The sequence below is a fragment of the Rutilus rutilus genome, assembly GCF_951802725.1.
Source record: "Rutilus rutilus genome assembly, chromosome: 4".
NCBI classification, from domain to species: Eukaryota; Metazoa; Chordata; class Actinopteri; order Cypriniformes; family Leuciscidae; genus Rutilus; species Rutilus rutilus.
In genome coordinates this window covers 35,907,425-35,932,884 of record NC_140212.1, presented here as the reverse complement: position 1 = coordinate 35,932,884, position 25,460 = coordinate 35,907,425, and the positions used below count along the sequence as shown (strand labels likewise).

The following is a 25,460-nucleotide window of genomic DNA, read 5'->3' as shown; positions in this document are numbered from 1 at the left end:
ATTAATACAGGTTTTTTTTTTTTGTTTGTTTTTTTTATCCTAAATCATATGCTGAAGGTTCAGAATAATTGGAATCACATTCTGCAAAGCTCCTGTTATCTTAAGGGAAACAGTAGGAAACCACTGAAAGTGTTGTGGTTACTCTGGCTATCATATATCCTCGTGCCAGACCAAAGTCTCACATAGACAACATCTCCAACCTCCAGGATCAACACAACTCCATTAGAGGAGTGTAACCGATCCTGAGCCTGAACATCATGTGCTATAACCATATGCTCTCCATTCTTAATAATGGTTGCAGTTGCTGGAGTTCCACCATGACCATATATAGAGATTCTGAACATGTACGCTCCTTTCAGTGGGGCTGTGAAAACACCTAAATCAAATAACATTGCTTGATTACTAAACACATTGTGATAGTTTTAAAGATGGCATATCATTTAATTCTCTTATACACTTTATACAACTGCAGAGAGATCTGAATGGAGCAGAAGGGTTTTCATTACTATAAACTGAGTTTTATGACTTTATGATTTAATTGATAATTACCTGTAATTGGGTTGTAGGCGTTCCCTATGTTTGTGAAGACGTTCCTGTAGGTTAGTGTGATTTCAGTGGTAAAAGGACCAATATATCCATCGCCAGATTGCATCAGTGAAGCTGAAAAAGCAATCTCTCTGTCTGATATTGAAAAACATAAGAAATATTGTGATATTACTGTATAATGCTGAGAATGTATACACTGAATTTAACATCATTAAAGCATACTTTCACCTTTATTTTCCTTTCTCAACTCCACTTGACCCAGAGTAAGATTTGATATTTCTGTGAAGGAATAAAGATTCAGTTAAGTGACATCTATTAGACTAGGCAGAATTTCAGAAAATGTGCTTATTTAAAGTGCTGGAGGCATTATACAACATTTCTAGGGGTATTAAGGGGTGCTGAATCCAAATCTGCTGTATGAAGCTCAAAAATGTCCCAAAATGCCTCAAAATTGAGAAATTCAAAATGGCCGCCACCGCCAGGCTGAAATCTATTTTTCAGTATATCTTTTTGACTAAACAAGGTACAAACATGAAATAAATGTGGTTTTGTAAGTTTTCCTACATGGGCAATTCAATGCCATATTCAGATTTTAGATGTCATGTGAAGAAACTGCTTAGATATTGCAAAAATAGTTGTTTTTAACTATGAACTATTATTAACTAATTATTAATTAATAATTAAGTTATTATTATTAATATTATCAGGCTACTTTTACTTAGTTTGTATTTTGTTATGAGGTAAAATGTGTCAAATGTGCTGCAATGCACTCCCATACCTTTGCCCTCCCCAATATCATACCACCCCTCCCCCGAGCTAAGCCTTTCTCACACTTCTCAGATCAGCTGATCGGAAACATAAGACAGCTAACAGGTAAAGTCATGTCCAGTGTATATTTTCATAATGTAACATGTTTTCATAAACATCCCAAGGGGATCAATAACGTTTCTATCTATCTATGTAGTTTAAATAATTGCAGTATATATTTTAGCATTTTTGATCACTAAAAGAAGCCTATTAGCGCGATTAGCTAGATGACATCAAAGTCAGTAAACTTAACACACTTGCTTTTACACTGACTGATTGGAGGAAATACTTTAAATTTATTTAAGTATTAAATAAATACTTATTTATTTATTTTTTGGATAAAGGAATCAAAAGTTACAGCATTTGAAAAAGAGATAGCCTTTTTGTACAGTCTTTGACACCCCCTCATGGGCAATTTTTTCTCCATGAAGAATATCTTGTCATAAAAGCAATAGATTATGTTAATTTTGGGCTCATTTTAATTGTAATAATATGCTGTAAAAAAATAAGTGCCATTTTCAATGATCTGTGAATGTTTCATGAGCTGTATGATGTTTTTGACACATTGCAGTACATTATTTTATAGATTATGAAAAAAAGAAATTCTATTTATCAGCATATAAATATATAAATCATTCAATGGCCTAGGACCATGCAGATATGCTCACTGAATATAAACCCAACTGTCATGAATCAGACCTCTGTGGCTCTCTCTGATGGCCACCGGAGGGCACCCTCACCTGAATATTGACTTTCCTGGACTCCATTTCCCATGCACCCCGTACAGAGACTAATTACCCGCACAGGTGTTTTCCATTATTTGCTCTACTTAAGCAGCATTCACACTCATACTGATTGCGAAGTCTTGTTTTGCCCTGGCTGACATTTCTAAGCATTTTCCTGGATATCCTGTGACTCTTCTGTGTATGACCTTGGATTGTTTGACTTCTGTTGATTCTCTGCCGCCTGCCCTTGTGACCTTGCTTTCTGGAACCTTAACTGCCTTGCTGCCTGCCCTGACTTTTGCCCGGTATCGTTTTTGTTTCTGCTCTGCCTCTGATATTCCTGCCACTGTTGTTTTGAACATTGCCTGTTTGACTCTGATATTGATTAGTAAAGTTTATCTGCAAATGGATCCACATGCTTCTGACCCATCATTACAGAAGACTTCGCCAACTATGGATCCAGCAGCCGTGTATCATCTCACCTCTGAGGTTTCAGCTCAGGCTACCGTGTTAGCGTCACACCAACAACAACTCCAACGCCTTACGTCTGTCACGGAGGAGCTGGTTAAGACTCTGCAAGCACTTCAGTTAACCATACCACCGCCTATCGCACCACCGCCAAACCCACCAGTTCCTGATCCTCAGCCCATCAGCCCTAATGTGAACCCTCGACTATCTTTACCAGAGAAATATGATGGCTCTCCAGATAAGTGTAAGGGATTTCTGTTACAATGTTCTCTGTTTATGGATCAACAACCACAGTTATACACCATTGACAAGAGCCGCGTATCATTTATCTGCTCCCTGTTAACTGGCCGAGCTTTAGACTGGGCTACTGCAGTATGGGAAGGAGGTAGCATGGCATTTCCCTCATACGCCAACTTTCTTAAGCAGTTTCGAGAAGTATTCGAACACACTGCTGGTGGCAAGGAGGCAGGTGAACAACTGCTCGCGCTCCGTCAAGGGAAGGACACGGCAGCTGACTACTCTCTCACTTTCCGCACACTCGCGGCCCAGACCGGTTGGGGTAACGATCCATTGAAGCTGCTATATCGCAAGGGCTTATCAACTGAGCTTCAAACTGAACTGGCTTGTCGCGATGAAGGAAGGACGCTGGAACAATTTATCGATCTAGCTATCCGCCTTGATAATCTATTGCGCTCACGACGTCCTTCACGACACTCTCCCATTCAACCATCTGCCTTCGCTTTCGCTCCAGAACCTGAACCCATGCAAGTGGGTGTTACTCATCTATCTACGGAGGAGAGGGAATGCAGAATGCGAAACCACCTCTGCCTATACTGCGGGTTACCTGGTCACTTACGAGCCAACTGTCCCACTCGGCCACCCATCAAAGATACTACGGTGGTGAGTTCTACTAATAGTTTAAATGTACCCATCTCCCTGACCTGTATGAATGTCACGGTTGAGACAAAGGCTTTAATCGACTCTGGGGCAGCAGGAAACTTCATTGATATTAACTTTGCTAACTTTCACAAATTTCCTCTCCTTCCATGTGGATCTCGGTTGGCAGTGGCGGCGCTAGACGGGCGTCCTCTGGGCACAGGACTGGTCAAATGCACTACCCAAGACCTTATTCTTAAGGTTGGATCCCTCCACACCGAACTCATTCGTCTCTTCGCCATTGACTCACCACAAAACCCGGTAATTCTCGGCCTACCCTGGCTGGAGAGACACAACCCTCATATTTCCTGGACCACTAAACAGATTCAACAATGGTCAGAACCCTGTCAAAGAGAATGCCTGCAGTTCCAATTTCATGTCACAACCCCTGAATCCCCTTTGTCATCAGAAACCACGGTCATACCAGACCTTCCAGCAGAATATCAAGCTCTCTCTGAGGCGTTCAGCAAATCACGGGCCTGTCAACTGCCACCACATCGATCTAGTGATTGCGCCATCGATTTGCTTCCTGGAGCCATGCCGACGAGAGGCAGAGTATTTCCCCTATCACAACCTGAGTCTGAAGCTATGAAAGCATACATCGAGGAGGAGCTGGCCAAGGGCTTCATTAGACCCTCCACCTCTCCTGCATCAGCCGGGTTCTTCTTTGTCAAGAAAAAGGACGGGGGTCTACGACCATGCATTGATTACCGAAGTCTCAACGATATCACAGTCAAATTCCATTACCCACTGCCGCTGGTCCCAGCCGCTCTGGAACAACTCCGTACTGCCAAGTACTTTACCAAACTCGACCTTCGCAGTGCCTACAATCTAATTCGCATCCGGGACGGAGACGAGTGGAAGACGGCTTTCTCAACGACCACAGGACATTATGAATATCTCGTTATGCCTTTCGGCCTGTCCAATAGTCCATCCGTCTTTCAAGCCTACATCAATGATGTGTTCCGGGACATGCTCAATCGCTGGGTTATAGTCTACATCGATGATATACTAATTTACTCAAGACTCTCTGGAAACGCACATTCAACACGTCCGGGCAGTTCTAAATCGTCTAATTGAGCACCAACTGTATGCTAAGAAGGAGAAGTGTGAGTTCCATCAAACACGAGTGTCATTCCTGGGTTACATCATCAGCACCGACGGGGTCGCCATGGACAATAACAAGGTCCAATCAGTGCTGAACTGGCCTCAACCCACAACCGTGAAAGAGCTGCAACGTTTCCTGGGCTTTGCCAATTTCTACAGGCGGTTCATACGCAACTTCAGCACCATAGCGGCTCCGCTCACTTCGTTGCTCAGGGGAGGGAGACAGCGCTTAAACTGGTCGCCATCAGCTCAGAACAGTTTCCAACAACTCAAGGATCGCTTCACCACCGCCCCTATCCTTCATCATCCAGACCCAGATCAAGAATTTATAGTCGAAGTTGACGCTTCCAACACTGGCATTGGAGCTATCTTATCTCAACGTCAGGGCAGTCCTCCCAAGCTATTCCCATGTGCTTATTATTCACGCAAATTGAATTCCTCCGAGAGCAACTATGACGTTGGAGACCGGGAGTTGCTGGCGATGAAGGCAGCCTTTGAGGAATGGCGACATTGGCTAGAGGGTGCCAAAGTTCCCTTCACTGTTCTCACAGATCACCGTAATCTAGAGTATATCCGCTCAGCCAGAAGACTCAATCCCCGGCAGGCACGATGGTCATTGTTCTTTTCACGCTTCGATTTTAAAGTCACCTATAGACCCGGGTCCAAGAACTGCAAAGCCGATGCACTGTCAAGACTACATGACTCTTCATCATCTCTGAGAAGTACCAATGAAACTATCATTCCATCAACACTAATCGTAGCTCCAGTCCAATGGGACATCCTCACTGAGATCACAGAGGCTCAAATTAATGATCCCACTCCACCAAATTGTCCCAACGATCGAACTTATGTTCCTCATGATTTTCGCAAACGGGTCTTACATCTGGTACACGACTCCCCTAGCTCTGGTCACCCCGGGATTACGGCATCACTTCAGCTGGTGTTGGAACGCTTCTGGTGGCCAACGCTACAGGCTGACACCATCGCATTCGTCCAACAATGTCCAACTTGCAATATGTCCAAATCATCTCACCAACGCCCTGCTGGGTTGTTACAGCCTCTGCCCGTTCCTCGACGCCCATGGTCTCATATTGCCATTGACTTTGTTACTGACCTCCCCAACTCCAGGAATTGCACAACCATTCTGACCGTGATTGACCGGTTCTCCAAGGCTTGCCGACTCATTCCCTTACCCAAACTACCTACAGCCTTCGAGACTGCAGAGGTGCTCTTTGAACAAGTCTTTCGATTCTATGGACTCCCCGAAGACATTGTCTCAGACCGGGGGCCGCAATTCACGTCACGAGTCTGGAAATCCTTCTGTCAACAACTCAACATCAACGTCAGTCTCACCTCAGGTTACCATCCACAATCCAACGGCCAGGTGGAGAGGCTCAATCAAGAGATAACCCGATTTCTAAGATCATACTGCCATCAAAACCAGAACGATTGGAGTCGGTTCCTGATACGGGCCGAATACGCCCAGAATTCTCTCCGCAAACCTTCAACCAATCTCACCCCATTCCAATGTATTCTCGGCTTCCAACCGCCCCTGTTCCCCTGGTCAGGAGAACCCTCTGAACTCCCTGCGGTCAACGACTGGCTAATCAGGAGTGAGAATACTTGGAATGCTGCTCATGTACATCTACAACGAGCTGTTCGACGAACTAAGGAACAAGCCGACCGTCGAAGAAGAGAGGAACCTGAATATACACCTGGACAATGGGTCTGGCTCTCCACTAGAGACTTACGACTCCGACTGCCAAGCAAGAAATTAAGTCCCAGGTACGTGGGTCCATTCAAAATACTCAGACAAATCACTCCTGTTTCATTTCGATTAGCTTTACCTGCCAATTATCGTATCTCACCCACCTTTCATGTCTCCCTGCTCAAGCCCGCCGGTGGTACCAGAGGAGAGAGGGACCAGGAGGAGGTCGCTGACGAGACAACCCCTCCTATCATTGTGGACGGCGAGGAGGCTTACCAGGTCAGAGAGATTCTGAATTCTCGACGTCGTGGACGAGTGCTGCAGTATCTGATTGATTGGGAAGGATATGGCCCAGAGGAAAGATCCTGGGTCAACGCCCATGACATCTTGGATCCCACACTTACCACTGAATTTCACCAATCTCATCCAGACAGACCTGCACCACGTACTCGAGGACGACCTCAGCGTCGAAATGCCCCTCGCGTCCGGAGCCGCTCGCAGGGGAGGGGCTCTGTCATGAATCAGACCTCTGTGGCTCTCTCTGATGGCCACCGGAGGGCACCCTCACCTGAATATTGACTTTCCTGGACTCCATTTCCCATGCACCCCGTACAGAGACTAATTACCCGCACAGGTGTTTTCCATTATTTGCTCTACTTAAGCAGCATTCACACTCATACTGATTGCGAAGTCTTGTTTTGCCCTGGCTGACATTTCTAAGCATTTTCCTGGATATCCTGTGACTCTTCTGTGTATGACCTTGGATTGTTTGACTTCTGTTGATTCTCTGCCGCCTGCCCTTGTGACCTTGCTTTCTGGAACCTTAACTGCCTTGCTGCCTGCCCTGACTTTTGCCCGGTATCGTTTTTGTTTCTGCTCTGCCTCTGATATTCCTGCCACTGTTGTTTTGAACATTGCCTGTTTGACTCTGATATTGATTAGTAAAGTTTATCTGCAAATGGATCCACATGCTTCTGACCCATCATTACACCAACAGATCACTCAGATCATTAGGATCATATCAGCTAGAAATACCAAGGGTTCACTCTAAGCATGGCGAGTCCGCTTTTAGCTATTATGCCAGCCGCAGCTGGAACCAGCTTCCAGAAGAGATCAGATGTGCTCCTACTGTAGTCACTTTCAAATCCAGACTCAAAACACTTATGTTTAGCTGTGTATTTACTGAATGAGCACTGTGCCACTGTACATCTGACTGATTACGCTGTATTTTATTTTGCATCCTCCTTTTTATTCTAAACTGAACTCAAATGGCACTGAGAATTGGGTAAGAGAGATGAAACAATGCTAATGACCTGAGTCTGTGGTGGAGTAGTGAGTTTGATGTGTGATTAAACTCGAGGTTCTGTAGGGTGCAGACAGGATTGATTCCATTCCTTTAGCTTCCGAAACAAATGGGTTTTTGGGTTGCAGACCTCCTATTATGCCAACCGCAGCTGGAACCAGCTTCCAGAGGAGATCAGACGTGCTCCTACAGTAATCACTTTCAAATCCAGACTCAAAACACATCTGTTTAGCTATGCATTTAATGAATGAGCACTGTGCCAATGTTCGTCCGACTGTACTGTACTGTATTTTATTTTTCTAAACTGTTTTAATTATTCTTATTTCTTTTTATTATTTTAATTTCTTCTATGTAAAGCACTTTGAATTGCCATTGTGTATGAAATGTGCTATATAAATAAACTTGCCTTACCTTGCCTTCCTCAGATTAACACGAATGAAGGTTTTTAGAAAAATAAATCCTCTCTGGGAATACATATGTATGAGGTGCCCCTAGGGACATTATTAAGAATTACCATGCATATACATGTACTTTTCCTCTCACATACACATGAAACCAAATTCATTCACATACTATAATGAAATGCTCACACACATACAAGTGAAATGCTTTTACAAACACAACTGAAACGCTCTCATACATACAACTGAAAATATTACGCTCATACACACAACTGAAACACTCACACACACACAACTGAAATGCTCTCATACATACAACTGAAAATATTACGCTCACACACACAACTGAAATGCTCACACACATACAAGTGAAATGCTTTTACAAACACAACTGAAACGCTCTTATACATCCAACTGAAAATATTACGCTCACACACACAACTTAAACACACACACACACACACACACACACACACACACACACACACACACACACACACAACTGAGATGCTCACACTAGGGGTGTCGCAATATACCGGTATTGACGATAATCGTGATATTCAAAGCATGAAATATCGACATCGTGTTAATTTAGAGCAATACAATCAGGGCTTGACATTAACACCCGCCAACCCGCCAAATGCGGGTGGATTTTGCTCGTGGCGGGTTACGCAGTCACTCCAACTAGCCACTTTGGCGGGTTGAATAATTGTAGTCTTTTCAAAAGGCATCTGAAATAAGTGTGACACTACGACACTACAAATCCCATGAGTATTAGGGCTGTCAATGAATATTCTAAATTAGAATATATATTCGAATAGTTTTAAAAAACAGAATTTCGAAGGTGAAAATTAATATTCGAATGTGGAAAAACGCCCGCGGTAGCAGAGGCGCGGCTGTCTGCTTTGCGAGTGGGCGCGCTGCCTGAGGGATCATTTTATTTAACGTTAAACAGAAACATTTCTGAAGTGTAAGCTACTGTACTGACTGAATAGATATTGCATGAATAAGGTAGATACAGCAGTTTCATGCACTGCAGGCTTCCACTGGTTTGATTATTTACCGTTTCATGTCAAGGTAAAGTTCCATGTTTACCACAGCACAGCTCGCTCGGAGCGTTCAATGTCGGTTCTATATACTGTAAAACTTCAATTAATGTTAATAATATTTGTTTCAATCACCGAATGAAGCCTGCTATATAAGAGTCGCGACCTTAAATTGCTTGCACAAAACTCTTGATCAGCACTCAACATTTGCTTATTGTTGTTGTTCATTTAAACTGCACAGAGCGCGTGACGCCTCATTCATGCCGCAAGACCTCCAGACACGCGTAAACGCGTCTTTACACTCGTGCCAGACGCTCTATTCGCGTTTGGTGCTGAGGGTGAGGGCGAGAGAGAGAAAGAGTGCCTGCGAGTGAGCGAGCGAGAGTGAGTGAGGTCTGCGGTCTTGGCCATTAGTTGATTTACTTGTTTTCGTGTAGGTAATACGTTGTCAAATATGTTTAAACTTAAATAAACTACCTATACAAGTAGGTATGTCTCTTTGTATTAATTTGTCCTGTTATTGACGTAATGCGCGTCATTGACAAAATGTGCAACCAGATGTTCGAATAGTTCGAATATAAGCTATGTGTTTTTTTTAGAGGGAATATGGAAGGTCATTTTTGAGCAATTTTGACAGCCCTAATGAGTATTGTCGCTAGTGACCGACAACAAAGAATCGAAGAGACAGCTAGCTGCCCTGCTGGAGCTATGTCGTATGCCGGTGGAGCAATGTGGCAACATATAATACATAGGCCTAATACATGGTTTTATTTTAAAAAAGGAGCTTTACACACAACCTTATCAGAGCTAATGATAATGACCTGTATTGTTATATATTTATGTAGTCTTGATTTGGGTGGATGTAACAATGGTTTTACATTTAAAAGGGTTGTAAATCTAGTTCAAGTAAATTTTAGCACGCCATAGTCCACTTTTATCAGGTAATTTCACAACAACAAAAATGTGGCTAGTAAAAATGCTGTGTGGCTAGTAACTTTGATAAACCACTAGCCACATTGGCTAGTGAGGAAAAAAGTTAATGTCAAGCCCTGAATACAATATACCGGTATTGGCGATATTGGCGTTTTCTAGACGCAGCGCTCGTCCGCGCCCGCGCAGCTAGAGTGAAACACTCTGTCCACACCCGAAAAAAGTAAGCTGAGCTCGCCAGTATTAACAACAGAGTTCTTCGGCTTCAAAGAAAACAGCACCTTAGAGGTGGTCGCACACCGGACGAGAAGCGCAGCGCCACGTCTTTAAAATTCGAACACATTCTGTATGAGTGTGTACACACACCGGACGAGAAGCACAGCGCGGTTCTATTCGGCGTCTGTCCGCGGCGCCCAGCAACGGCTCAGGACCTTTTTCAAAATCCTGCCGCGACACAGAGCGCAGAAAAAAGTGTTCAGATCACAGACTCAGCAACTATTGTATTTAATTGTACAGTATAATCATAACATAGTACAGACATTATCTCAATTCCATAATGTCCTTAAACATAATGATATTGCTGGCCATAAACTGAGAAAGTGCGTGTCCGGTGTGCAATACCTGGAGTTGTCATAGACGCGACGCGGATATTATTTTACTAGTCATCATGGAATGGGAAACGTGACATTAACTGTTAACAGGGGGTTTCTGTGTTCATATATTTAATACAGGGTGATTATTAAAATTAAGAACCCCCGTTTTCTTTACTCATCTTATTTTTGTATTTGTATTTGCACTTGATTTTTTTATTCAAATCTGCTATCTGCATGACTGTATTGGCGCCAGTGCAACAACAGGTTTAAGAGCTTTTCAGTTCTTCAGGAAACCTTCAGACAGTGTTTGGCTTCAGTTTGAAACCAGATAAACTTCACATGCTTGTCTTCCTTCACAAAAATTTGCCATAGATTGAGAATCCCCCCCCCCCCCCATAGATTCTATAGATATCGCGATATATCGATATCGTGAATTCTTTTGGCCACAATAACCCGCGGCGGCAAAATTGGGATGTGTATTTGCTGCCTTTTACCGCTGAGTGGCGCTGTAATCACAGACTTTGAAAAGTGTCAGTTTATTCTCTTTATGACGTAATCTGCCGCGGCAGTAATCTGAGCTGAGGCCACAGATAAATTCAAGATAAATATTGTGGTTAAACGAATTCAAATTCATTAAATTTAAACAAAGTATAGACACACGTTAACATTGTGTGCCCAGTTTTTCTATAATTTAGAAAGGCTATGTCAATAGATTACTTGTCATTTACTTCGTGTTATTTTAATGTGTTTGTAGATTTATTAACTGAAACATAATGCCTATTACTGCCGCGGCAAAAATAAGCCAGTCGAATTTCAAAGTCGTTCGCGAAATGACTAGGCTATACCGGGTGGCGCAAGTGACAGGGCAAAACAGCAGCAACTGCGGCATTTTAAAAGGTAAGTTACCTATCTGTTTATAAAAAAAAAAAAAAAAAAAGTTCATTATTTGAACAAAAAATGAGACTGATTGAATATGTAAAAATATAAACAAACAAAGCAGAGAATAAAACAAACTTTTAGGGAAAAAATATAGGCCTATTATGCTACAACAGAATTGGTTAACATTAACGAAAGCAAAATATGTAAAAATACATTAGTGTTTCGTGGCTCTGTGGTCAATGCATTAACAATAGCCTCTCGGAGCTTCTAACGATCTGAGATCGAATCTCAGTGTAGCTGACAGTGTTTATGTTTTTCCGTTCTTGATGCTTAAATATGCATCTGTTTATTAAAGTCAATCGTCTTGTTTAATTATCAATTGTACATTACAACATAAATTTGCTACATTCCAGTTGAGCCGCTGCAAAGACGACACTGATGAATCTGATGAAGGAAGACTGTCAGCCGATTGCACCAGAAAATGAAGATGATGAAGCTCGTCTTTAATCTGCTAAATTATTTTTTTGTGTGTGTGTGAATCATTCACGAGATTGAGATGACTGCCAGTGATACCCGGCCATAGCAACGGTAGACATTTTCCAAAACAGATCGAACAAATCAGAAAAATACTTTCAATACAGTATTACTTTCAATTAAAAAATAAACAATGAAAATGTAAAAGAAAAAGAAAATTAATTAAGTTTGAAAACCCATCGCACATTTCAAGGTATGAATAAAGTGTCGGGACAGTTTATTTATTTAAACAGGGTTGCATCGATAGAGTTTATTCCCTTTGTGATGCAAAATAAGAAACACAGAATCTTATTCTTGCAACATTTTAAATTTCTATTGTTAAAGAAATTGCAGCTAAATTATAAAATTAAAACGGTACAAAACGAAAAAAGTTCAAAGCAACAAATTAAGAATAGGCGTTTTTCTTTGCCTCTCTCGCGCTGGATATTTTTTTAGTAAGTTTGGTCTCCCTCACTGCGCGTGGCGGGTCTTTCTCGAAATTAAGCATTTCAGCGTAAAAAAACACCATACAGCTGATAATACTGTATATGTCGCTGTGTGTCATCCACACAAATCACGAAAGAAAAAACTGTAACAAATAGCTTTTGTCGCTTCAAAGATACAACATGCCTTGCTGAATTCACCTTACAATAAAACGAGGTGGGTCGCGAATTAAAGAGCTCTGTATCTGCTAAATTGAAATTGTGTGTGGAAAACCTTTAAATACAATCAATAAAACTACAATATATAATTTAATAAGATATAGGGCCTACTGTACATAGGCTATGGACTTTTGGAGATTTTGAGATTAATTAATCCTTAAAAGAATGTTGCCTTTGCCTGCTCATCAGGCTGGCTCCGACACTCTCCATATGAAAGACGGAACATTAACACCTCTGTCCTGCACCCCCACGATAAAGCAACTATTGCCTTCTCCAAACCCCCCACAGGCTAGCTGAGTTTGCAAAACAAAACAAAGAGTTTGCCACTCGTCGTGGTGTGCCAAAACACTTAATTATAAACTTCAATATTTCATACAAAACAATCTCAAAACGCTTTGTGACATTTTGAAAAGCCGTGGATGCATTACTGCCACTGGAACCATGAACGAAAAAGAATACTGGTTCTGATTTTATTGTTTGTCGTTTAAACGTCATATAGGCTATATATATATTTTTTTTTTAACGGAACTGCTTTTGAAATTACGATTGGAATTATTATAGGCTACAGAAGTAAAGTCATTGTATAATATTTGTTCCTTTGTGTAAAATGGAAATGCATGGTGATTTTATTTTGTAAATAGGCTATAAGCAAAAAAACTATGTTTTAGAACTAGACAAATCTCTCTGCATCAACAATAGACTATAAAATGCATTAATAGGCTAATATAAAAATATCAGTAGTCCAAGTTAATTCGGGATTCGAACCCGTGTCATCTAAATGATCGTAACGTAAGTTCAACCACTCGGCCACCATTCACTCGTTGCGATATGGCCTAACGTTCCAGTGTGTTCGCTCACACGAGAGAGAAGCGCTCTTCATTCAAATGAACGCGCCGCCGCGTTTGTCCAACACTAATTCAACATACCAGAATAAAACCTGGCTTTAGAACAATGCATAGCGCCACTCGTCGTGGTGTGACAACATTTTTTACAATAATTTAGTTTCATTTATTTCAGTGTTAATGTTTGAGTTAACCCTTTAAAGCCTGACACATTAAAAAAATGGCAGAAAATTATATATTTTGGGAAATTAGATGTTTATTAAGCCTTGAATCAAAAAAAAAAAAAAATTTTGCCAACTCATTTTGTTTATGATATATTTTTTGTATCACATTTGATACATCAGGCTTTTTGGGAACGTTTTGCTTACAACCGTGTAGAGTTTAGATACAAAAAATCTATTATGCCTTTAACAGTTTGAAAACATAGCAGTTTCTGTCTTTGTTCAGGCAAAGATGCACCTTACACTTCTCACAGTACACATGTGAGAAGTGATTGTTGGTGCAATGCTTGCATCTTTGCACCAACAAAGTGCAAAGATGCACTTTGGCGGCCTATAGCCTTAGGCGGCCTATAGCTTTTTTATTTATTTATTTGATTTATTCCCATTCGGAAATATTTTTTTATATTACTAAGCAACCACTGAATGGAACAACACAAATTATATATCATTTTAAAGCTTAGGATCTCAGCTTTTTAATGCATCTAATTACATTTATTAACTCCTAACGAGTGCTGAGTAATCCCTCTAAAACCGAGTGTACCGCCAGCAGGCGCCACCTAGCTGCGAAAATATTCATTACCATATTTTTCAAAAATCTTGCCTTGATTAACACAAAGTTGATGTCATTTGAAAGCTTAGAGTCTGAACTTTACAGTGAATGTATCCACTTTGAAAAACTCTTAAGTATTGCTGAGTTATTTGCTGATAAATATAATTTCTTTTTTTTCATAATCTATAAAATAATGTACTGCAATGTGTCAAAAACATCATACAGCTCATGAAACATTCTCAGATAATTGAAAATGGCACTTCATTTTTTACAGCATATTATTGCAATTAAAATGAGCCCAAAATTAACATAATCTATTGCTTTTATGACAAGATATTCTTCATGGAGAAAAAAATGCCCATGAGGGGGTGTCAAAGACTGTACAAAAAGGCCATCTCTTTTCCAAATGCTGTTTTGATTCCTTTATCCAAAAATTATTATTTTATTGTAGGGGGACTTCACTAAAAAATTATTTTCCTCCTACCTTATTTCCTTCCTGAGTTATTCCATGACAAATAAGAAAGATATGCAAAATCATAATAAAAATTATATATATATATTGTCTTTTATCCGCCGTTTCTTGGCAGGACAATGTCCAAATGTAATGTAATTTATATTTTCAAAAAATTTAAAAAGAGTTCTTTCAAACGATACCTACCTTTTCTGATATGTTAAAGGGTCGTAAAAAAAAAAATCACACTTAGCTTCCTCCCGCCCGAAAATGGGCGACATATCCCAGATAGCACCGACTATTTGAAGTGCATTTTACATCTGGAAGACGTATTTTTAAGAGTGTTTGCTCATCTGCAATACGTCTATAGCCCAGAGGGTTAATATGGCATTTCAGTCATTAATTGCCATTAATTGAATCATCCCAATATTGTTTGTGTTTGCATTGTGGTAGTCATAAAGTAGATAACATTACTACAATTTGACATTACCATTAATACCTGCACTGTAAAACTTTACTGTAAATTTACAGCGAATTTCCTACAGAATTGTACTGTATTTCCATAATACAGTATTTGGCTGTATCTTTTACAGAACAGCTGTAAATATACAGCACATTTCTGTTTTCAACCCGATAAATTCGTAATACAGTATCATACTGTAAAAGCACTGCATTGTGGGATTGATTTCTTTCGCGCTCAATTCAGTTCAAATGTGACGCGAGCAGACAGTAGCTACTACAGGCAAACTTGTTTTGTCAGCGGGATTCAACTGAACAGAATAATCATTCCTGTTATCAAGATAAACAGTGTCTGCGAATCTGTGAGCAATTTTTAAGCTTTTGTGAGCTTCGGTTCGTGTTTCAAACATTAGTTGCCTGTGACGCAGCAGAAAATGGGAGACATTAACTTTACATGAAGACGGATGGAAGAAATTGTCATCTGAATAACCTGCGCCTGTGACGATTAGTGGGATTTAGAGTTTGAGAAGATGGAAAATTGTTCAACTGAGTGATACGGTAAGCCAATATATATATATATATTTTTTTTTTTGCGTTCGCATTTCTAACATACGTTGATTTCACGAATGCATTTGGTTTGATTCTGCCGCGGCCGCGCAAACAATTCACTCTGTTCCACCTGTTTACCAAGTAACGTTAACGTTAACTTCGATATTTCACATAATAGGCAACATATACCATGTTATTTGCATGACCTGCTTTTGATATATATATTTTTCGTTTCAGGCTTTGTAATCTGATGACGGTCCAGTGCTAATGTAAGTACTTTTAAGTAGTGTTACAGTTATAGTCTATGTGGTAAAAAAAATTCTATCAAATGCTGTCAGTTCTGTGATCGTGCTTTTGAATCGTTGTCATAATTTTGCTAGCACAAGAAAATCCATGTTCCTAATGCTGTTTTCAAATGTAGTATTCCTGATTGCCATGCCATGGTCCTACAACTAACAATTCAAAGAGAAGTTAAGACGGTGTTATCCTTCAAGCAGATAAGTAGAAATTATTCAACAAATCTCATTAATCTGTAATATGTTTTATGTTTTGGTTCTGTTGATCATGGCTGTGCTGTCCTTTTTAAAAATTGTTTCAGGAATTTGCATCGCTGATGTCCAGCAATCTACACTTGCCAGAGAGTCCAGGCCTTATTTCCTGGTATGTAGCCTAAACATTAAAGGGGTAGTTTAAACCTAAAATGAAAAGCCATCATTTACTCACTCCACTGCAAAATATATTTTTCTTAATTAGTGTTTTTTTTCTGTTTTCCAGTCCAGATATATAAAATTCTTACATGAAGAAGCATTTAATAGACAAGTAAAAATTGTCTTGTTTTCTGAAAGAATATGTCAAAATTTAGTGAGTTTATGCTTAAAACAAGCAAAATAATATGGCAGTGCGTTTTATCGTTCTAACCCTAATCAATTTACATTTTTAGGTGAAAATTTTAATTTATAGAACTATGAATAGATAGACAACTACATCGAACCACAGTGGAACCCACAATAGTTATTTTAATTATTAATATTATTTATTAATTCATTTTATTATTATTTTTTCAATTACAGGTCAATCTCTAAGCAACCAGTGCTGGACATTACGTTTGGAAGGTCAAGGTGTGTGTGGAAAGGATCACAGCCTAACTTCATCATGGCCTGGCAGCGCTGTTTGCCTCCTCCTATAACTTCAGCTTGCAGTACAGGAAGAGGCAGCACCTTGAGTTTGTTCAGAGGTTAGTCATTAGCATATTTGCCATTCATATAAATATTAGACTGAATTGTGACTTTTCGTTACAGTATTTATTATGTTGACTACTGGTATGAACAATATGGCCCTGGTTTCCATACTGGGCTTAGCTTAAGACAGGTCTAGGCCTTAATAAAATTAGGGTATTTAAGCAGCTTTTATAAAAATGTCTAATAAAAAAAAAAAAAACATTACTGGTGTGCATCTTGAGACAAAACAGTGACAGTCACATATTTCAGATATGTCAGTGCAAGTTGTTTTCAGTTGAAGGATTAGTGAAAATTCTGTCATTAATTATTCACCCTCATGTCGTTCCAAACCTGTAAGACCTTCATTCATCTTCAGAACACAAATGAAGATATTTTTGATGAAATCTGAGAGGTTTCTGAACCAGCCATAGACTGAAACATCTTTGTAACTTTCAAGGCCCAGAAAGCTAGTAAAAACATTGTTTAAATAATTCATGTAACTACAGTGGTGCAACCTTAATATTATGAAGCGATGAGAATACCTTTTGTGCACAAAAAACCCCAAAATAACGACATTATTCAACAATCTCTACTCTTTCACGTCATTCTCCTACGCTGTTGACGTAGTGTAAACAGTGTCAAGTCACCTTCATTTATATAGCGCTTTTAACAATATAGATTGTTTCAAAGCAGCTTTACAGTGATAATAGGAAATTACCGTAACATAGATTGTTTTGGCTTTACAGCAGCTCTAGAATAAAGTTATTAGATCGACTATTTTTGACTGTCAAAATGCAGGCGGACACAGTTTCCGTGAGTTGTTCAAAATCTTTCTTTTTAGTAAACTCTGTGTACACAAACAATGTTCTCAATGCTGGAGTTCATGTGTAGAGTCTCTGGTGATACTGAGAGCACAGTTTCATGTTGTGTCGAGCCTTCTTAGTGTTTTAAAAAATAGCGATTTTTGATGCTATCATAGTCGTGCCACAAGCACTCCCATTCAAAAGGCAATTTGAACGAAAACGAAAATACGGTCAAACTTAAAAGTGGCGTTTCCATCCTAATTATGCTTTTAAACGAAGGTTTGCCTCGGGTAGATTAACAAAAAGACCCTAGGTTGCATTTTGGCAAGAGTTATCCTTTAATACACTCCGGCCCACTCATCCTCACAAAACAGTGTAGGAGAATGACATGTAAAAGAAGAGATTATTCAACAATGTTGTTATTTTGCACACAAAAAGTATTCTCGTCACTTCATAATATTAAGGTTGAACCACTGTAGTTATATGTACTATTTACCAATGTTTTTACCACCTTTCTGGGCTTTGACAGTTGCAATGACATTGATGTCAATGGAGGGACAGAAACCTCCCAGATTTCATCAAAAATATCTTAATTTGTGTTCCGAAGATGAACGAAAGTCTTAAGGATGAGCAATAATGACAGAATTTTTATTTTTGGGTGCAAACATGCATTTTAGTCTGGTAAATGTCATGTTTAACATTATCATGTAGTCATGTATGCAATAAACATTGCAAGGCTTGCAATTAAAGTTAAATTATTTCTGTCACAAAGGTTTGGGCTGGATTCTGGCAATGTGTGCTCTATATAAACAGTCTATGGCTGCCTTTCCACTGATACTCTGATGGGACCTGATGAGGGGATGATATTAAAAGTTGTAGAATAAAACTTTAAATCTGGCAACCCCACTTCCAAAAGTTTAGTTAGTTGACAGTGCACATGTAAACAGACACATTGAGTTGATGTATTTTAACCAGGGCAGAAAAAATATCAGTTATTGATCACAACATCCAACATTGCATTTTTTTTTTCATGTTGTTCAGTTTTATCCAAACAGTTTAGTCGTTAAAACCGATATCTGGTTTTTATTTACACATCTTTTGTGCTGTCTCTCTTTGTCAAAATATATAAACTCAGTCCATAATATTTCATTGTTTTTTTTTCCTTTCTTTTCTGCCTTTTAGACGATTTCCTGACATCAATCCTGAACGTGGATCAAAAACAAAGAAAGGACAAGTAACTTCAAAGAAAACTGGCCAAGTTGTGCAAAAAAAGAACACTTCTGTCCTCACTTCTGCGAAAACTTGAAGACTTTGAATGGGATTTCGTTTGCACTTGAATGGACTTCAAAACAGAAACAGGAATTCACTGCCATTATAAAGCTTGGAAGAGCCAGGACATTTTTTAATAGAACTCCGATTGTATTCGTCTGAAAGAAGAATGTCATGTAGACCTAGGATGACTTGAGGGTGAGTAAATCATGAGCTAATTTAAATTTTTGGGTGAATTATCCCTTTAATTAAGTGCTAAGTGTTACCTGTTTGTTGTTAAGTGTTAAAATTGCATTTTATGTTTAAAAAAAATTCAGCCAACATGTTCACAGAAGGCAATTTTCTGATCTTTGCTTTTAACCAAAATAAATGTTTTAAAACCCAGAAAATGTTGTTTTCTTTTTCATAGTGTGACTACTATACAATTTATTGCTGTAGACAAGTTTAATATTGTAAAATTATGTGGTATATACTGTATTTGGTAATTACAGTGGAGTACTGTAAATGCTGTTTACTGTACTAGTGCTGTAAAAATACAGTATGTGGCTGGCAACCCAGCTGCCAGTATTTTACTGTAAATTTACAGTACAACGTTTTACAGTACAATACTGTAAATGCTGTTTACAGTACTAGTTCTGTAAAAATACAGTATGTGGCTGGCAACCCAGCTGCCAGTATTTTACTGTAAATTTACAGTGAAAAGTTTTACAGTGTGCAGTATCAAATTTGATACACAATTTCCAACACGATTTACTTGTAATTTAACGATTAAATTATTAAGTAATTATGCATTATTTCAATTCAGAAAGTGTTAAATTAATTATATCAGGCGCAATCCAATATTATTTTTTATCTTAACAACTTGAAATTAGCCTTTATTTTACTGCCGAAAGCGTCTGGCTTGATCCAATCGCAGCCGCCATTTTGAAAAGCTAAAAAATCACCCCTCTACTGCCTGCAGTACAGTGAAATTCCACAAGATGGCAGAATACACGTATCAAAATAGATACAACAGGTTTTCAAAGAAAGTATTGCTCTCACTGATTCAATATATGTCTTAGAAACTCGTGTATCAAATATGATATGTGCGGCTTTAAAGGGTTAAAAAAATCCTTTACAAATTAAATTAACACAAAGTCGGCTATAAGAGTCCTTTATAGGCTATACGTAAAAAAGCAAAGGGCTTACAGTCTTAACATTTAGGCTACTTTGCTTAAATTCGATACATTTATTTTCAGTAGGGCCTAATAAATTTGTAGGGATGTAATTGCTTTACCAACGCTATGTATTCAATAAAAGTTCCAAGAGGTCTAGTCTCTATATTTCCTTCCCAGCTGACACCAATATGCAAGTGCACAGCAAAAATCACAACTTGTGCTTGCTGCGAACGCAAGTTATTTAAGGTGTCTCAACTGTACACAGTCTACCCTACAATGTGAATTCGTTACAAGGTTTCATTTAATTAAATTAATGTGCAGCAATTTGTACAAATAGAGTCTATAGGCCTACTATACTGTTGTAGCCATTAAATAATCTCATTTAGTATCATATTTGTTAAAATATTATAATGTTATTTTTTTCCATCTATGTTGAATATGAAAAGTGAACAGCACGAGTAAGATAGGATGCATTATATCGAGAGATGGATATGGAGTGGGTCAGACATGATTTTGACCACTTCATTAAGTTTTGTTTAGTAGAAAACTCAGCGTATGCCTCACACAGACATGATAAATACATCAAATACACAAAGCTTGAAATGTCTTCAAACGAAATAATTCAAAACGAAAAGAAAAAGGCTACTCTCTGATTATGTCTTTATGTGCATTTCTCTCTAGGTGCGTTCACTACAAATATGGCGATCGTCAACTTCATCTTTGCAGTCGACACTGTCAGAAAACACTAGTTTATTGATAAAAATCAATGCACGCATCACCGGATTTACAAATACACATCTTGCTTGTTGCAGGCACACATTATGTCGAAAAAACGAAATATTATGTTGAAGTAACATTATTATTAATAATACATCTTTTATAATATTTGATTAAATGCTGATTGTTGCGCTTGTTCAATTTAATAAAATTAAAACTTAATTGTGATAATTAAAATAATTGAAAATTAAATATTTAGTGGCCAAGTTTTGCTAATTTATTATATAGGCTATTATATGCCTATTGCCTATATTAAGTAGGTCATATTAAGACAAGGCATATATTAGTTATTTTAGCTAGTTTAGTTATGAGAAAAATAAATCTAACGAAATCTAAAATCTAAATCTAATAAAAATAAAAAAATAAAAAAAATCTAACGCCAATTCAACATGCCAGAATAAAACCAGATTTTTGAACAATGCGTAACGCCACTCGGCCTGGTGTGCCAAAACACTACATTTTAAACTTCAATGTTTAATCCAAAACAATCTCAAAACGCGTTGTGACATTTTTTTAAAGCAGTAGCCTAGCCTATATACATTAAGGGCATTGAAACCAGGATCTTAACTAAAACGCGTTCCGCGTAATCTCTCAAAAATTATGCCACACTACTCCATGTATTATTATTATTTTTTTAAGGACTGCTTTTGAAATCACTATAAATTACTATGTAATTGTATCGCTCACGAGAGCTCTTCATTTATCTAATTCCTCAATAGAATAGTAAAAATATTCCGCGTCATTGCTCCTAATATCGTCTCTATTTTTAACTTTTGATTCTATTTTTTCAGTTCTAAAATTTATTCTATCTTTGGTTCTATTCTGTTGTAGCCTAATAGGCCTATTTATATATGAAAAATATGCCTATTAGGCTTAGGGTTTTATATTTAACCCACTTACATTTTAAAATACGGCAATTGCTGCTGTTTTGCACAATGTCCCTTTGCGCCACCTGGCGGTCATTTCGGGAACGACTTTGAAATGCGGCTGGTTTATTTTCGCCGCAGTGATTTCGCCGCGGCAGCTGGCGCGGCGGTAATAGGCATTTTGGTTGTCCACCATCTGTAGCTCACACACACACAATTGAAATGCTTTTACAAACACAACTGAAACGCTCTCATACATACAACTGAAAATAACACGCTCACACACACAACTGAAATGCTCACACACATACAAGTGTGTCATAAAAAGCATAAAAAATATAAATGTACAATTGTATATACAATTTAAAATACATGTTTACCCCAAAAAAGTGTTGTAGTATAACCATCGGGGCATCAGTAATGTGTAAACTGAATTTGGCAACAATACAGTGAATTACAGTTAAGTTATTGAATATTTTCCATAATAAAAATCATCAAAAAGATACATTTACAATTGTATATACAATTAAAAACTCTTTTTTTTTCAAAATAAGTGTTGTAGTATAACCTTCAGGACAGCAGTGTTATTGCATTTTTTCATAAAAATTATAAATTGACCTTTCGCCGGCCCCTCCCCCAAAACGGCCATTGTCCAATCACACATCATAGCAACCGTTACTATGTGAGCAGGTCCGACAAACATTCTCTGCCCACGGCGTTTGTAAATATGTGGAATAAGGGCTGCCTCCGACAAAAAACATTTTCTAGTCGACTATAGTTATTCATTTAAGCCATTAGTGGACAAATCGCCCCTTTATATTAATTGAATTACTTAAATAGGCTATATAGCCTACAGGATAATGAGCGTTTACGTAATATAGCCACACTCAAGCGCACGACCGCAGGCATAAAGCTTGCCACAAAGAACCGGTAAAAGTAATTTGGGGTCAGAAAGATTTTTTAAGAAATTAAGAAAAGTAATAGGCAAGGATGCATCCAATTGATCAAAAGTGACAGTATAGACATTTATAACGTTAGAAAAGCTTTCTATTTCAGAAAACTCTGAAACTTTCTATTCATCAAAGAATCCCCCCCAAAAAAACTGTTTTCTACATTGATAACAATCAGAAATATTTATTGAGCAGTAAATCAGCGTATTATTCCCTCAGGTAGGTTGCACGTTTTCTTGCGTGGGTGGATGTTGAAATCAATAATCACGTTGTTTGCATTCGCCTAAACTGATTTGCCGAAATCAAAATGCTGACATTGAAAGTCCCGCTTGAAGCGGTAAATCAAACAATGATTTGTCCCTAAATAATGATATATTATATCATAATATATTATATATTATTATTATTGATAGGATGATAACAGGTGTTGTGATCAGCACTGCTGTTGTATTAGTCAGTGGTTAGATCAGCTTTATATCGCGGAGGTATTGCTCCAAAAAAGGTCACTGACACGCACGGGTATACCTCTTCCCGTCATGGCAATCTGTCACGCTGGTCGTGTTTGACCATTTGTTTGTCGGACGTAGCAACAGTAACTAAGGGGGGCGGGGCTCGGCGAAAGGCTAATTTACAATTGTATATACAATTTAAAATATATCTTTCCCAAATTAAGTGTTGTAGTATAACCATCAGGACATCAGTGATGTGTAAACTGAATTTGGCAACAATACAGTGAATTTCAGTTAAGTTATTAAATATTTTTCATAATAAAAATCATCAACATGATACATTTACAATTGTATATACTGCAATAACTACAGTAATCCATATGACCCCAATGGATGAATCAATGTCTTCTCAAGTGAAACGATAAGTGTTTGTAAGAAAAATACCAGTATTTTAAACTTTTTAAACTGTAGACTATCGCTTCAGATGAACTATCACCAGCGCATGCATGAGAGGGTTGAGTTCACGTCAAGAGTGACAAGAGCGAGCCGAGAAACTCACGCGGAAGTCGGATGCGTCTTTAAAAAAAATATATATACAGTATATTGCTCACAATAAAATACAAACAATAACAGATAATAACAATGAGAAACAAACAAGACAGGAGGAAAGAGACGCCAGTTCTCACGCGAGTTTCACATTGTGCTTCACAGCGAGCTTACATTTATGTCAAACATGAACTAGATTCTCATGCACGCGCTGGTGACAGATTGTTGGAACCGAAAAGTTTATAATTATGAGAATATTTCTTGGTGTACTGTATTTTCTTTTAATACATAATATAGAATAGCAAGAGACATGGGATTCCTTCTTAAGATTCATCAGTGGAAAGATTGAAAAAGGAGAAGAGGACCAAGCAAGAAAAACAAAAAACATGCTACTTTCTGTGTTTGAAATCAAACTTCTTCTTTTTTTTTGATGAATAAGAAGTGTTGTAAATCTGTTTTGAAAGAAGTTGTTTTTCAAATAAAGGTTTCTGAGTCAGTGATATTAGATTTTGTGTATGTATTTTTATTGTACTTGCCCTGTAACTACATGAACCAAAAGTATATTTCCCCAGTATAAAAATAAAATAAAATATTGCAATAGTTTTTGTTTTACTTGCCTTGAAACATTATCTGTAAAAGTGCATAGATATGTACCCTGTAATTTTTAAAAAGCCTACACAGTATGTATTGGTACACTATTATTACAAAAAGGTACATGTGTATGTTCTCGCTTAATTGCTCCCAAATGTAAGATCGTTGTATCATAATAGTAGATTAAGTACCTCTTTGTTCTAAAATAATTACAGTATGAATAATTTGTTAATTCTCCTAGTTGTTACTCCTTTTTTCCCAAAACTTAACATATTGTTCCCTTAACTTGTATGTGTAAGTACTTTATAGGTACACTATAATGTACTGTAAATGTGTCTTAATTACGCAGTACTTTCCGAGATGTAATCTAAAGCGTTACCACTAATTGTAATAGATATATAATACAATTTACACAGTACACACTCAACTTTACACTAACATTTACACTATGTAATGTATTGCATTGTTTTACTTTGAGGATCATTGATTAAAGAATGTTTTGAGGTACCATAATTTTTCTTGTTCAGCTCTTCCAGGATAAACGTCTGTTGTTCTGCAGCCTTCTCAGCATCCCTCAATCGCGTCTCTAAAGCTCTGATGTTTGTTTTCTCCTCTGTAACCGTGGCGGTCACTTCTCTGATGTTTGCTTTCTGCTCTGTAACTGTGGCAGTCAGTTCTCTGATGTTTGCTTTCTGCTCTGTAACTGTGGCGGTCAGTTCTCTGTTGATGGTTTTCTGCTCTGTAACCGTGGCGGTCAGTTCTCCGATGTTTGCTTTCTGCTCTGTAACTGTGGCAGTCAGTTCTCTGATGTTTGCTTTCTGCTCTGTAACTGTGGCGGTCAGTTCTCTGATGTTCACTTTCTGCTCTGTAACGGTGGCGGTCAGTTCTCTCAGCGCTGCATGGATGTCAGTGAAGAACAGATGGTAGTTTTGTTGGCTGTTAGCTGAAGCTTCATCTCTCAAAGTGTCTGTTTGAGGTGGATTCTGTCTTCCGTCCTCAGATCTGAGCTGTTGACTGATCTCATTCTCATTGAGTCCTCCATCTACCTGATGCTGTACGACACACACAAAGGTTTCCAACAGCAGCAGTAAACATACTAAACCCTTCATTCTTCACTGATGTTTGTTTCCAGCTCTTGC

At 38.4% G+C, this 25,460-nt stretch overlaps 2 protein-coding genes and 1 long non-coding RNA gene across 5 annotated transcripts in view; 2 read left to right on the top strand and 1 right to left on the bottom strand.

The window, feature by feature from the left end:
- The window catches only part of LOC311289759 (uncharacterized protein), a 123,701-nt gene that overhangs the window by 37,762 nt on the left and 60,479 nt on the right, over positions 1-25,460 (top strand). The gene's annotated exons all lie outside the window — the stretch shown is intronic.
- LOC311289066 (uncharacterized protein) lies at positions 758-25,460 on the bottom strand (the record flags this gene model as incomplete). Its single annotated transcript, XM_084406825.1, has 2 exons — positions 24,830-25,460; positions 758-825 (listed from the first exon to the last, which is right to left on the bottom strand). Exons 1-2 carry the CDS (start codon positions 25,428-25,430, stop codon positions 758-760), a joined length of 669 nt encoding a protein of 222 aa, XP_084262951.1. The 5' UTR covers positions 25,431-25,460.
- LOC311289123 lies at positions 15,191-19,374 on the top strand. Of its 3 annotated transcripts, XR_014627065.1 has the most exons (5): positions 15,191-15,705; positions 15,934-15,965; positions 16,118-16,356; positions 16,767-16,930; positions 18,899-19,374. It is a non-coding gene; the product is annotated as an uncharacterized lncRNA (long non-coding RNA). The 3 variants fall into 3 exon arrangements; XR_014627066.1 differs by having other exon boundaries at positions 15,191-15,965; XR_014627067.1 differs by having other exon boundaries at positions 15,191-15,965; positions 16,077-16,356.